Here is a 12,745-nt window from a genome sequence, read left to right on the forward strand (position 1 = left end):
TTGCAATTTTTCCTTTGCTTTTTTTTCCCTTACAGTCTTCAAAGTTTTTAAAAGAACCCCAAACCATACATTTTCTGAAAGCACATGACCAGTAGAATGAAAAAAAAAAAAAAAGGTGCTAATTTTTAAGGCCCCACGATATTTGTGCAAAATGTTTATCAAAACAATATTTTCACTAAAAATACACTAGAATCATTACTAGCAGATACAAAAACCGCAAATTTTACAAAATTACTACCATATATAAAAGCTTAACCTGTATTGAGGTAATAAATAACAAATATTTGTAATTTTAAATTGATCCTTTTTGCCAAATGGTAAAAACTGAACGTATGCAGAAATGTAAATACCCAAATTTCTGTAAAAATCTGAAGTTTTCATTTTTCCATTACAGCTTTCAGAGTTGTGAAAGACCCCCCAAAACCATATATTTTCTAAATGCATAGCACAAGTAGAATAAAAATAAGGTGCTACTGATTTTTAAGACCCTATGATATTTGCGCAAATGTTTACCAGAACAATATTTTTGCTAAAAATACACTAAAATCATTATTAGCAGATACAAACATAGCTCTTTTTGCAAAATTCCTACTAAATATAAAAGCTTAACCTGCATTTAGTTAATTAATGACCCACAACCGTGTGCAATGCATGCAGTTATGGCGAATTTGTCAGCAAAATGGGGTTAAAACAAGTGGTGAGGAGGTATCACATCGCTTCCTCACTGCCTGTCAATAGCCACTGGAGCTTGATCCGAACGTGTAATATTTTGTAAAATGTTTTTGTGTGTCTCTTCAGAGACATCAGGGGTCTAAACACACCTCTAATTTCTCTCTTTTGAGACAGACTGAAGACAGTTCCTTTCTCTGCAGCCTGAGCTGCACTGTACATGAATGAGATAGGAGTTTGTGTAGAGACTCCTATTCATTCATAAAATGAAACATAATAAATAGTGTTTACTATATTTCATTCACAAACTGATAGTAAACACAGTTTGTGAGAGTGATTAACCTCCCTAGCAGTATGATTATTTCAGATTTTTGGTGCTGAAAGCGGTACCATTATTTTGCATGGAAATATGTAGTTTTTTTATTGTAGGCTGTAATTTTTAGGAATAACTCACTGAAATCTGCCCGAACAAGAGTTTATTAAACATCCCGGGTAGGATAAAACTTGAAACACGAAATCATAAATTATAATTTAATAAATAATCATAAAATATAATAATAATACATTTAATTCAATAATATAATCAAACCAAAAACACTGAAATTTGAAATAGAGCGCCAAGTTCGCACATTGCTGAGCAAAGTCGCAAAATCGTTTTCAGTGTCTGATGATGAATTTCCCCCACGAATCATTATCACTCAATTCTGCAAGTGGTTCTGATTTACTATCGCTGTTCTCTAGCTGGTCTAAACCCGCTTTTGACATAAAAGGGACACTTTTTGGACGCCATGGACGTTTCTCAGATTCCAGGTAGAAAGAACAGACAAAATGCAGGCAGGGCGCAGGACAAAGCACTAGGGACAGAATGTATGTGAAATGGGTTGAAACAGCAATGTTTTACTATGTAAAATTTGTTTGGAAAAAAATGACATTTTTAAAAATTTTCAAATTTCCCGTCGCCGGCGGCGCTCGTACGTCCCGACGTCACAGGGACCGGAACACAGAAGCCGTATGCCGGCATCGGCCGGAGAAGATGGTGGGGGACGCTGCAGGACACATCGTGGGAGCGAAGGACAAGGTAAGCTCTGCAGGGAATCCCTATGCAGCGCCGCATGGTAAGCCCGAGTGTAGTTCGGGGTTACCGCTTTTGGTACTGACATTTTACCCCGAGCTACACTCGGGGATACCGCTAGGGAGGTTAATGAATACAGAAGTGGTCAGTACTACCCCCCCAATACAATCAATCCAGCGATTTCCCACAGAAGCAGCAGTAAACAGGAGGAGGGAGAGCCAGCCAGCAGTTTCAGGGGAGGGGCTGACCAGCACTCACTGAGGTGGGGGGCACTGAATTGGGAGGTAAAGAGATTTAACAAAACATACCCTTCTGTTTGAAAGTTAGTGGGAGGGCAAAGGAGGGAAGCTGACAGCTGCAGGGTAGCCGCAAGGGGATTGGGTTTGCGAGGGGGGAGAATCGTTGTTGGGGGGGGGGATATTAGTGCAGTGGGGTGAAGTGGCAGGGAGAGGGAGCATTAGAGTAAGCAGGGGGGCATTTTAGATGTCAGAACATGTGGGTGGAGGAGCAGAAGACACGAGGCGCGATCACATTTTAGGTAAATAGCGGTGATCGGTGGCGTATGAACTGTGATCAATGCTATCAGTTTGTTCAGCGACATCTGCTGAACAGTTTTACTAAAAGCTGAAGTGACTGTGAGCCTATAGCAGAAGGTGAAGTCAGGTCTGTAAGGCGTACGGACTGGGCCAGCTGAAAGAAGTGCTGTAGGTCCGTACGGTGGAAAGGGGTAATGCGTCTGGACACTAAGCTAAACTGAGGTGGGATGATGCCTTCTGTTTCGCTGTCACCGGTAGGTGTCTACCACCTAGATGCAAGGGCATATACCAGTAGTCTATTATGCCTCCTCATAAACGGAGTAAAACAATGTAAGGATTAAACAAAGCCACTTGCAGGCTCAAAACCATGCTTAAAAGGATTGCTTTTAAAAGAGAAGTTCTCCTTTTGATCAAAAGATATAAATGCACATTTTTTTGCAGGTAACTGTGACTGAATATCGAATGATGAACCTCTGAATCCTGTTCTGTCGGTGACCAGATGTTGATAGTGAATGCAGCCTGATCTGAATACAGAAGAGCCTTCACGTGCCTGATGATACAGGAGATTTTCCTAATGCGTATTTAATACGCACTTCTGGTGAGTGCGCATTCTGTTCATTAACTACCACCTCTGGATCACATATTCCCACTATAAGCAGGGACTTTACAGGATCTCCATATCACACGTCTTCTCATTTGGACGTTATATCACTTGCCTTGAATTATCAATATAATCACTACGCTATTGCACGTTGATAAATGTCCTATGTATTGTATATTTCATGTTCATGTTTATATCATTTATAGCGCTGCACCTATATTATCTACATATTTATTATTTTTGGTTTCAGGAGCCTGTAGAACATTGCACCAGCTAGCAGCAGATCGCTGGTGCCATGCAGGTCTCTTGCAGACCTGTCAGTATACCTGCTTGCCCGTTCAGGATGTATGGAGAAGCAGATATACTGACAGGAAGATTCGATGAACTACCACGGTGCCATGAAAGTTCATTGAGAACGTCAACCTGACAGCCGCTAAGGCTGTCAGGACTTGTAGTTCATTCATTAACACTGTGAACGAATAATGCGGCCATGTGAGCGGAGCCTTTCGCCGCAATATGAGCATCTCTGAAACCTTACCTTAGAGTCCCACTTCACCTCACTGTCAATAGGCTTTACTCTGCAGATGATGAACTCCAGGTATTGTGGTGGAAGAGACTGAAAAACCAAAGGAAGCTTGAGCAGCTTATGTCCCGGAATGTAGTCCGTCCCTCCCTCATCAATATACTGCACAGTGACATATGAAGCACTGGCCACCATTCTAGTTTGCAACACTAATACCCTGTCAAGATAGAGGAAGAAAAAAAAGTGTGCATTTTAAAAAGGGAACAACTTGTGTCAAATCTAAAAATCAAAACTTGCCCACGCTATGTCAAAAAGTGAATAAAAGTGCTAATAAACATACAGTAGCCAAACAACACAAATTACTCCCTTGGACAGCTGCTGCTCTCAAGCTGCAATAGCTACGTGAACAATGATGTTAACAATCAGTCACAGTGCGATCCTATTTGTCCACAATAATAAATATTAAAAAAAAAACTATAAATTGTGATCAATTACAATAAAGTCTCTTTTTTCTGCAATTCTTGCTTTCACATGCTCAGTGCTTAACCACTTCTCGTCCAGCCCATGTACATAAACGGCCGGTCGAGAGCGCTGCTGGAGCGGGTGGACGTTTCTAAACGTCCCCCCGCATCCATTGCCTGTGCCAAGCTCCCTAGGAGCGCATGGCACCGTGATCAGTGTACGGAACCTCTGTGTGAGCTCCCGATTCATGTGATCACTGATTGGCCAATCAGTGATCACATGAATAGTAGTAAACAAGATGTCACTTCCTAACATGATTGTTTACTACTTGTGAAATCTGTGAATGATCACCGAGGTCACATGGTATAAGGCTATTCACAACAGCCTTGTACCGTGTGACAAGCTATGACCAATCACAGCTCTCACAGTAGTTCTCAATGGCTGCAAGAATGCAGCCAGAGAGGAGAAATGATTGCTTTTACAGCCTTTATGGGTGTAAAAGCAATCAGTGTACAAAAAAGAAAAAAAAAATCACCCCTCCACAAGTAGTACAGTGTCACTATGGTGACACTGTACTGCTAGGGTGACAATATGTTAAAAAAAAAGAAAAAACAAATAATATAAAAAAATAAAAATTAAACTTTTTTTCAAAAATTATAATTTTTGGTTATAAACTAATTTGGGTTATTTTTTTTTTGTACTAAAAAGATAGATGAATACATTTTGACCAAGATTTATGAAGAAAGATTATTTATTTGCAAAATTGTATAAGAAAAACTTTATTTTCAAAATTTTTGGACTTATATAGCAAAAAAATAAAAATCCCAGTGGATAATAAATACCACCAAAATAAAGTTTTATCTGTCTCAAAAAATGCTAAAAAATTCATATGGGTACAGTGTTGCATGACCGCGCAATTGTCATTCAAAGTGTGATAGCGCTGAAAACTGGCCTGGACAGGAAGGGGGTGAAAGTGTCAAGACTTGTCCAAACAAACAGACTGGCCCCGCTCCCCGCTTTGACAACTAGCGGGGGATTCTTCTCCCCCCTCGCTAGCTGTCAAATTAAAAAGAGCACGTGGCCATGCGGGGCTCTGCCTGTCACCGGAAACTGAAAGTAATAAGAATATTAGAGCAGAGGCAAAATAAGATCTGTGGGCTGGTTATGGCCAGCCTAGTTGCAACAAACCAGCCCATGCAGTGGTTCCTGTACAGATTCACCTGTGATATCATCACGCACAGCAGGACACAAGGCCTGCAGAGGCTAGAGGCACTGACCACCAATGCTGAGGCACCATTCCTCTCACTGACACCAATGAGGAGTCAACAATATATCCACCGACAACGGAAGTAGCATTCAATACAATTGATATCACAATTAGATATGCATATTTTTAACTATTTGGATAAAAATGACAGACGTTTATGGTTACAACGTTGGAGCTGCTTCGGATTCTCTTAACCTCTTCACGCTGGCCGCACATCCCGGCGTCTGGGCCTAGACGCCAAGCGGCCGCACATTTGTGTGCAATTAAGAAAAACATATTTGCTGAGAGCGCGCTCCCACCACACATGTCCGATACTCACGGAAAGGTCCCGATCTCCTCTTTCGATCGGGACCTTTCCCGATCATGTGACCGCCATGACAGCGAATCATGGCGGTCACATGACCCTAAAACCCCGCCCCACTTCCCGGCTTCTGAAACCCTTAAAGGGTCGGGAGGTGCAAGCGCCAAGGGGTTAAAGTACCTATTTACTGACAGAATATATCACATCAGCAGTTCTCCATGTAAGTACCTGTGATAGGCAGAAACATTGCATAGCGCATACAGCTGATTGGTCTCCACTTTCCCAGCCGGCACCCTGTTTTCTGCAGATTGGTAATATTCATTGAGTTGTGTGGCAAGTTTTTCAAAGGGGTCTTCCTTGTTTACTATCCGTCCATAGAAACAGGCAGCATCCACAATGCACAGAGGGAGAACCTGCAACAGTGGGATATCCCAGGAACAGCATTGTGACACACACACATGTACATTTAGATGATGGCACATAAAACATGGAGCACACAACTGCATCAGTTTAAGGGTAAGGTACGAGGATAGAAGATCTGCCACCAGGTAAGGCTGTAAAGGTAGGAAGGAACAGGTACTTATCCAGGGGATGCAAATTCAGAAGGTGATTAGCAATGGCACTCAGCAATACTCTGGATCTGGAGGTTCAGTGTGTTGCTGAATATGGAGCCGCGTTAGAAAAAAAAAAAAAAGTACATGGCCAAAAGAAAAGTAGTACCTACAATGATCTCAAACTAAGCAGTAATAATGTCCATCATATTTTTTCACAAAAGAATAGATATGAAAAACAATGCAGTTCAGATCAACTCTGTCAACCGCCTAGAGACACAGTTAACCTCCCCAGCGGTCTGATTATGTCAGTATTTCTGTGCTCAAAGCGGTACTTTTTTTGCATGGAAATATGTCGTTTTTTTATTGTAGGCCTGTAATTCTTAAGAATAACTCACTGAAATCTGTCCGAACAAGAGTCTAGTAAACATCCCGGGTAAGATAAAATTTGAAACACGAAATCATAAATTATAATGTAATAAATAATCATAAAAAATAATATAATACATTTTATACAATAATGTAATCAAACGAAAAACACTGAAATTCGAAATAGAGAAATTTGGTTTGATTATATTATTGAATTAAATTTATTATTTTCTATGATTATTTATTATATTATAATTTATGATTTTGTGTTTCAAATTTTATCATACCCGGGATACCTACAATGATCTGAAACTAAGCAGTAATAATGTACATCACATTTTTCACAAAAGAATAGATATGAAAAACAATGCAGTTCAGATCAACTCTGTCAACCGCCTAGAGACACAGTTAACCTCCCTAGCGGTCTGATTATGTCAGTATTTCTGTGCTCAAAGCGGTACATTTTTTTGCATGTAAATATGTAGTTTTTTTATTGTAGGCCTGTAATTCTTAGGAATAACTCACTGAAATCTGTCCGAACAAGAGTCTAGTAAACATCCCGGGTAAGATAAAATTTGAAACACGAAATCATAAATTATAATTTAATTAATAATCACAAAAAATAATATAATACATTTTATTCAATAATGTAATCAAACGAAAAACACTGAAATTTTAAATAGAGAAATTTGGTTTGATTATATTATTGAATTAAATTTATTTTTATTTTCTATGATTATTTATTATAATTTATGATTTCGTGTTTCAAATTTTATCATACCCGGGATGTTTACTAGACTCTTGTTTGGACAGATTTCAGTGAGTTATTCCTAAAAATTACAGGCCTACAATTAAAAAAATACATATTTCCATGCAAAAAAGTGTGCCGCTTTGAGCACAGAAATATGGACATAATCAGACCGCTAGGGAGGTTAAAGGCATACCCCAACCCCCTGATACTCCCCTTTCCTGCTCTTGGCTGCTAGGCCAGAGCCCTCTCACAGGGTAAGAGGCCACATACTCCCCCATACCCAAGAGCTCTGGGTATAAAAAAATATTTCCATTGAAAATAATGTACCGCTTTGAGCACAGAAATACTGACATAATCAGACCGCTAGGGAGGTTAAACAGCTCAGCTTCTCCTTCTCAACACTGACATAGCAGTTCAGCTCACCCTGCTCCCTGCTTCCAGCAGACTCCGCAGCTCAGCTCCCCCTCTCTTAGCAATTCAGCTCCCTATGTCCCCTCTCCCATCTGTGATCCAGCAGATCAGCTCACACTGCTTCCACAACCCAGTCCTGACTCAGGAGCTTAGCTCACCCCTCTCCCCCTTCTCAGCAGTGACGTAACATCTCAGCTCCCCACTCATGCAAGACACTTGTGTAATCTCATTTCAGAACCACAGTGTGCAGACAAAGTACATTATACTTACTGTAATGGTCTGGCCAGTTTCCACAATAGGGCCTATTCTACTGTGCAGGTCTATCATGGGATTAATATGATGCCGATTGGGGCAAGAAAATTTATCTTGGCTGCAAATAAACAGAAAAAAAAATACATTGAACAAAATACGCAAATGTATATCATCTCAATATCTGGGGCTATCAGTTCAGGAACACCAAGTTTTAAAGTAGAGTTCCACACAAAAGTGAAATCTCCGCTTGTCTGCCTCCCCCTCTGCTGCCACATTTAGCAACATTTTTTTTTGTGGGGGTGTGGGGATACGGGTACCTAGTTTTGACATGTACCCGCTCCCACTTCCGTCTGGGTTCACTCTTGAGGGAGTCTATTCCACATTTTCAAAACTCTTACTTTGAAAATGCCTTTCCATATTTGGGGGTTAAATCTCTTTTAATCCAGAAGTAAAGAGTGCCCTCTTGTCCTCTGTGATGACCGTAAAGTGAATAACTACACCGAGTTCACTATATGAACCACTGATGTATTTATACATGGAGATCATATCCCCCTTATGTATTATACATGGAGATCATATCCCCCCTTACGTATTATACATGGAGATCATATCCCCCCTTATGTATTATACATGGAGATCATATCCCCCCTTATGTATTTATACATGGAGATCATATCCCCCCTTATGTATTATACATGGAGATCATATCCCCCCTTATGTATTATACATGGAGATCATATCCCCCCTTATGTATTATACATGGAGATCATATCCCCCCTTATGTATTATACATGGAGATCATATCCCCCCTTATGTATTATACATGGAGATCATATCCCCCCTTATGTATTATACATGGAGATCATATCCCCCCTTATGTATTATACATGGAGATCATATCCCCCCTTATGTATTATACATGGTGATCACATCCCCCCTTATGTATTATACGTGGAGATCACATCCCCCCTTATGTATTATACGTGGAGATCATATCCCCCCTTATGTATTATACATGGAGATCATATCCCCCTTATATATTATACATGGTGATCACATCCCCCCTTATGTATTATACGTGGAGATCACATCCCCCCTTATGTATTATACGTGGAGATCATATCCCCCTTACGTATTATACGTGGAGATCATATCCCCCTTACGTATTATACGTGGAGATCATATCCCCCTTACGTATTATACGTGGAGATCATATCTCCCTTACGTATTATACGTGGAGATCACATCCCCCCTTATGTATTATACATGGTGATCATATCCCCCCCTTATGTATTATACATGGTGATCATATCCCCCCTTATGTATTATACATGGAGATCATATCCCCCCTTATGTATTATACATGGAGATCATATCCCCCCTTATGTATTATACATGGAGATCATATCCCCCCTTATGTATTATACATGGAGATCATATCCCCCTTATGTATTAGACATGGTGATCATATCCCCCCTTATGTATTATACATGGAGATCATATCCCCCCTTATGTATTATACATGGTGATCATACCCCCCTTATGTATTATACATGGAGATCATATCCCCCCTTATGTATTATACATGGTGATCATATCCCCCCTTATGTATTATACATGGAGATCATATCCCCCTTATGTATTATACATGGTGATCATATCCCCCCTTATGTATTATACATGGAGATCATATCCCCCCTTATGTATTATACATGGAGATCATATCCCCCCCCTTATGTATTATACATGGAGATCATATCCCCCTTACATATTATACATGGAGATCATATCCCCCTTATGTATTATACATGGAGATCATATCCCCCCTTATGTATTATACATGGAGATCATATCCCCCCCTTATGTATTATACATGGAGATCATATCCCCCCTTATGTATTATACATGGAGATCATATCCCCCCTTATGTATTATACGTGGAGATCATATCCCCCTTATGTATTATACGTGGAGATCATATCCCCCCTTATGTATTATACGTGGAGATCATATCCCCCTTACGTATTATACGTGGAGATCATATCCCCCTTATGTATTATACGTGGAGATCAAATCCCCCTTACGTATTATACATGGAGATCATATCCCCCGTTATGTATTATACATGGTGATCATATCCCCCCTTATGTATTATACATGGTCATCATATCCCCCCTTATGTATTATACATGGAGATCATATCCCCCCTTATGTATTATACATGGAGATCATATCCCCCTTACGTATTATACATGGAGATCATATCCCCCGTTATGTATTATACATGGTGATCATATCCCCCCTTATGTATTATACATGGAGATCATATCCCCCTTATGTATTATACATGGTGATCATATCCCCCCTTATGTATTATACATGGAGATCATATCCCCCCTTATGTATTATACATGGTGATCATACCCCCCTTATGTATTATACATGGAGATCATATCCCCCCTTATGTATTATACATGGAGATCATATCCCCCCTTATGTATTATACATGGAGATCATATCCCCCCTTATGTATTATACAGGGAGATCATATCCCCCCTTATGATTTGTACCGGGGGGGGGGGGGATTGGGGATGATATCTCTCTCTCTGGAGTCTATACCTCTCCTAATGCAAGAGAGGATTTTGCTCACTTTAGAAACCGCAGCCTGGCATTGCAGGCCATTATTAAGCTTGTGATCTCCCAGAACTCCCAGATCCTTCTCCACCATTGATTCCCACAGTTGTACCCCCCCTAGTATCTAAGATGCATGAATATTTGTAGCCCCCAAGTGCAGAACCTTACATCTTTCAATACTAAACCTCATTTGCCACATAATTACCCAATTACACAGAGCATTGAGGTCAGCTTGTAAATTGGAGACATCCTGTAAGGACGTTATTCCCCGGCACAGCTTGGTGTCATCTGCAAAGACTAAAATGGGATTTATAATCTCAGACCCCATATCGTTTATAAATATATTACAAAGTAAGGGTCCCAACACTGATCCTCGGGGTACACCACTAATAACACTGAACCGTGGGGTACCCCACTACCAACACTGATCCTCGGGGTACACCACTGACACCCCTAGACCATTCAGAGTCTAGATTAAAATAACAAACATGTTATACTTACCTGCTCTGTGGAATGGTTTTGCACAGGGCAGTCCCAATCCTCCTCTTCTGGGGTCCCCCGCTGGCGCTCCTGGCCCCTCCCCTTCAGCAGGTGCCCCATGGAAAAGCCGCTTTCCATGGGGGCACGCATGTGAGCTCAGCTCCCTGTCTACGTCCATCGACACAGAGTAGGCGGCTTGGCCCCAGCATTTGATTGACGGCAGCAAGAGCCAATGGCCCTACCCAGGGAGAAAGGAGACGCTCGTGCACATTTCAGGGTCGGATAGGGCTCAGGTAAGAATCAGGGAAGACTGGGCGGTATGGTGCAGCATAGAAAATGTTTTGCCTTAATGCATTGAATGCATTAAGGTGAAAAATCTTCAAGCTTTAGAAGCACTTTAACTTCTCACTCAAATTTAGCTCAGTGGAGGAGTTAAACTGAACACTATAAAGGCATAGAATATATTTCAGGCCCTGCTCTCTTCTCCGGGGAAAGCAAAGGAAACACTTTGGGTAATGATATACAAAATACTTGATAAGCATGAAAGTATTTCCTAATAAAGACACACATGTCGCACTCACATGCAATAGCCTAAGCGTTTGAAATGTGGACAAAGCTCTTCATTGGATTTTAGCTCTTCTCTGGCTTGCAGGATTCCCTCGGTAAGGTCTAAGAGTTCTGGTGGTATTTTGGCCTGACCCTGCTGTAACAACTGCAGCACATCGACTGCATGTCGGACATGTTTATCTGTCATCAGCAGAACAGACTTGGCTCTCAAGTAATCCTGCTCCTGTCTGGTGACCTGGAACAATTAAAAAGAGTTAGGAAAAGGGGAGCCCATACATGGCCTGAGAGAAGCAGCATTATACAGTCTTGACATGGCTATATGAGAAGAAGGAAGATAATGGTTACTTCCAACCACTGGACTAACTACTTGCAGGGTAGTACTTCAGCAAAGGGAAAATCACTTGGTGACCAATCCACACTCATTCTCTTTTTCTTACTGACAAGGGAATGATTGCTTTCAGCACATCTGTTTACAGGCATCTGTTTGCTGAATCAAGAATGTGAATGGTATGAGCAGCACACGACTCCCACAGAACCTTTCCTACCCAGCATTCTTTGGGGTTACATAATTAGTCTGGCTGAAAAAAGACAAAAGTCCATCCAGTTCAACCATTAAAAAAAAAAAAAAGTTATAATCCTACACCCACAGTTGATCCAGAGGAAGGGAAAAAAACCCAGCAAAGCATGATCCAATTTGCTCCTGCTGGGAAAGAATTCCCTCCTGATCCCCCGAGAGGCGATCGGATATTCCCTGGATCAACTTTACCTATAAATGTTATATCCAGTTATATTCTGTGTATCCAAGAAAGAATCCAGGACTTTTTTAAAGCGATCCATTGAGCTGGCCAGAACCAACTCTTGAGGGAGTCTATTCCACATTTACTAAAGACAAATAGTCTGTGTACTGCAAGAGCTGAGGGGAACATGCAAGGAAATTTAAAAAAATATATATATTTTTGCTTGCACATGACTGTATGATAGAAATCATCAGAGCTTTCCCTCAGATCTAGCGCAACTGCACGTGCAGCACACAGACTATTTGCCTTTAGTAAATCAACCTCTTTGCACCCTAGATGCCAATCTAGAGCCCCCTAAGTTTGTCCAAAAAAATCTCCACATATCTTTTAGAACATTTCATGTCTATGACCAGTTACCCTCAATGCACCTCAGCTGCTGCAAGCAGAGCTACAGGAGGCAGCATATACTCTGAGTCTAGGTTCACACCTATGCGTCTTCCATTGCGTTTTTCAGAAACTGACTACAGTCCTTTTAACATGATTTCCTATGAGACAGGTTCAC

The 12,745-nt window shown here is 40.8% G+C and overlaps 1 protein-coding gene across 1 annotated transcript in view; it reads right to left on the reverse strand.

The window, feature by feature from the left end:
- The window catches only part of TDRD12 (tudor domain containing 12), an 80,692-nt gene that overhangs the window by 13,763 nt on the left and 54,184 nt on the right, over window positions 1-12,745 (reverse strand). The window contains exons 22-25 of the mRNA XM_089667818.1: window positions 11,461-11,681; window positions 7,784-7,883; window positions 5,660-5,844; window positions 3,417-3,618 (exon numbers count right to left, since the gene is read on the reverse strand). Coding sequence (XP_089523944.1) covers window positions 3,417-3,618; window positions 5,660-5,844; window positions 7,784-7,883; window positions 11,461-11,681 — 708 coding nt within the window. The remainder of the gene's footprint in view (window positions 1-3,416; window positions 3,619-5,659; window positions 5,845-7,783; window positions 7,884-11,460; window positions 11,682-12,745) is intronic.

This window comes from Staurois parvus, unplaced genomic scaffold, assembly GCF_062004578.1.
Source record: "Staurois parvus isolate SC_StPar_1 unplaced genomic scaffold, SC_StPar_1.0 ptg003601l, whole genome shotgun sequence".
Taxonomy (NCBI): domain Eukaryota; kingdom Metazoa; phylum Chordata; class Amphibia; order Anura; family Ranidae; genus Staurois; species Staurois parvus.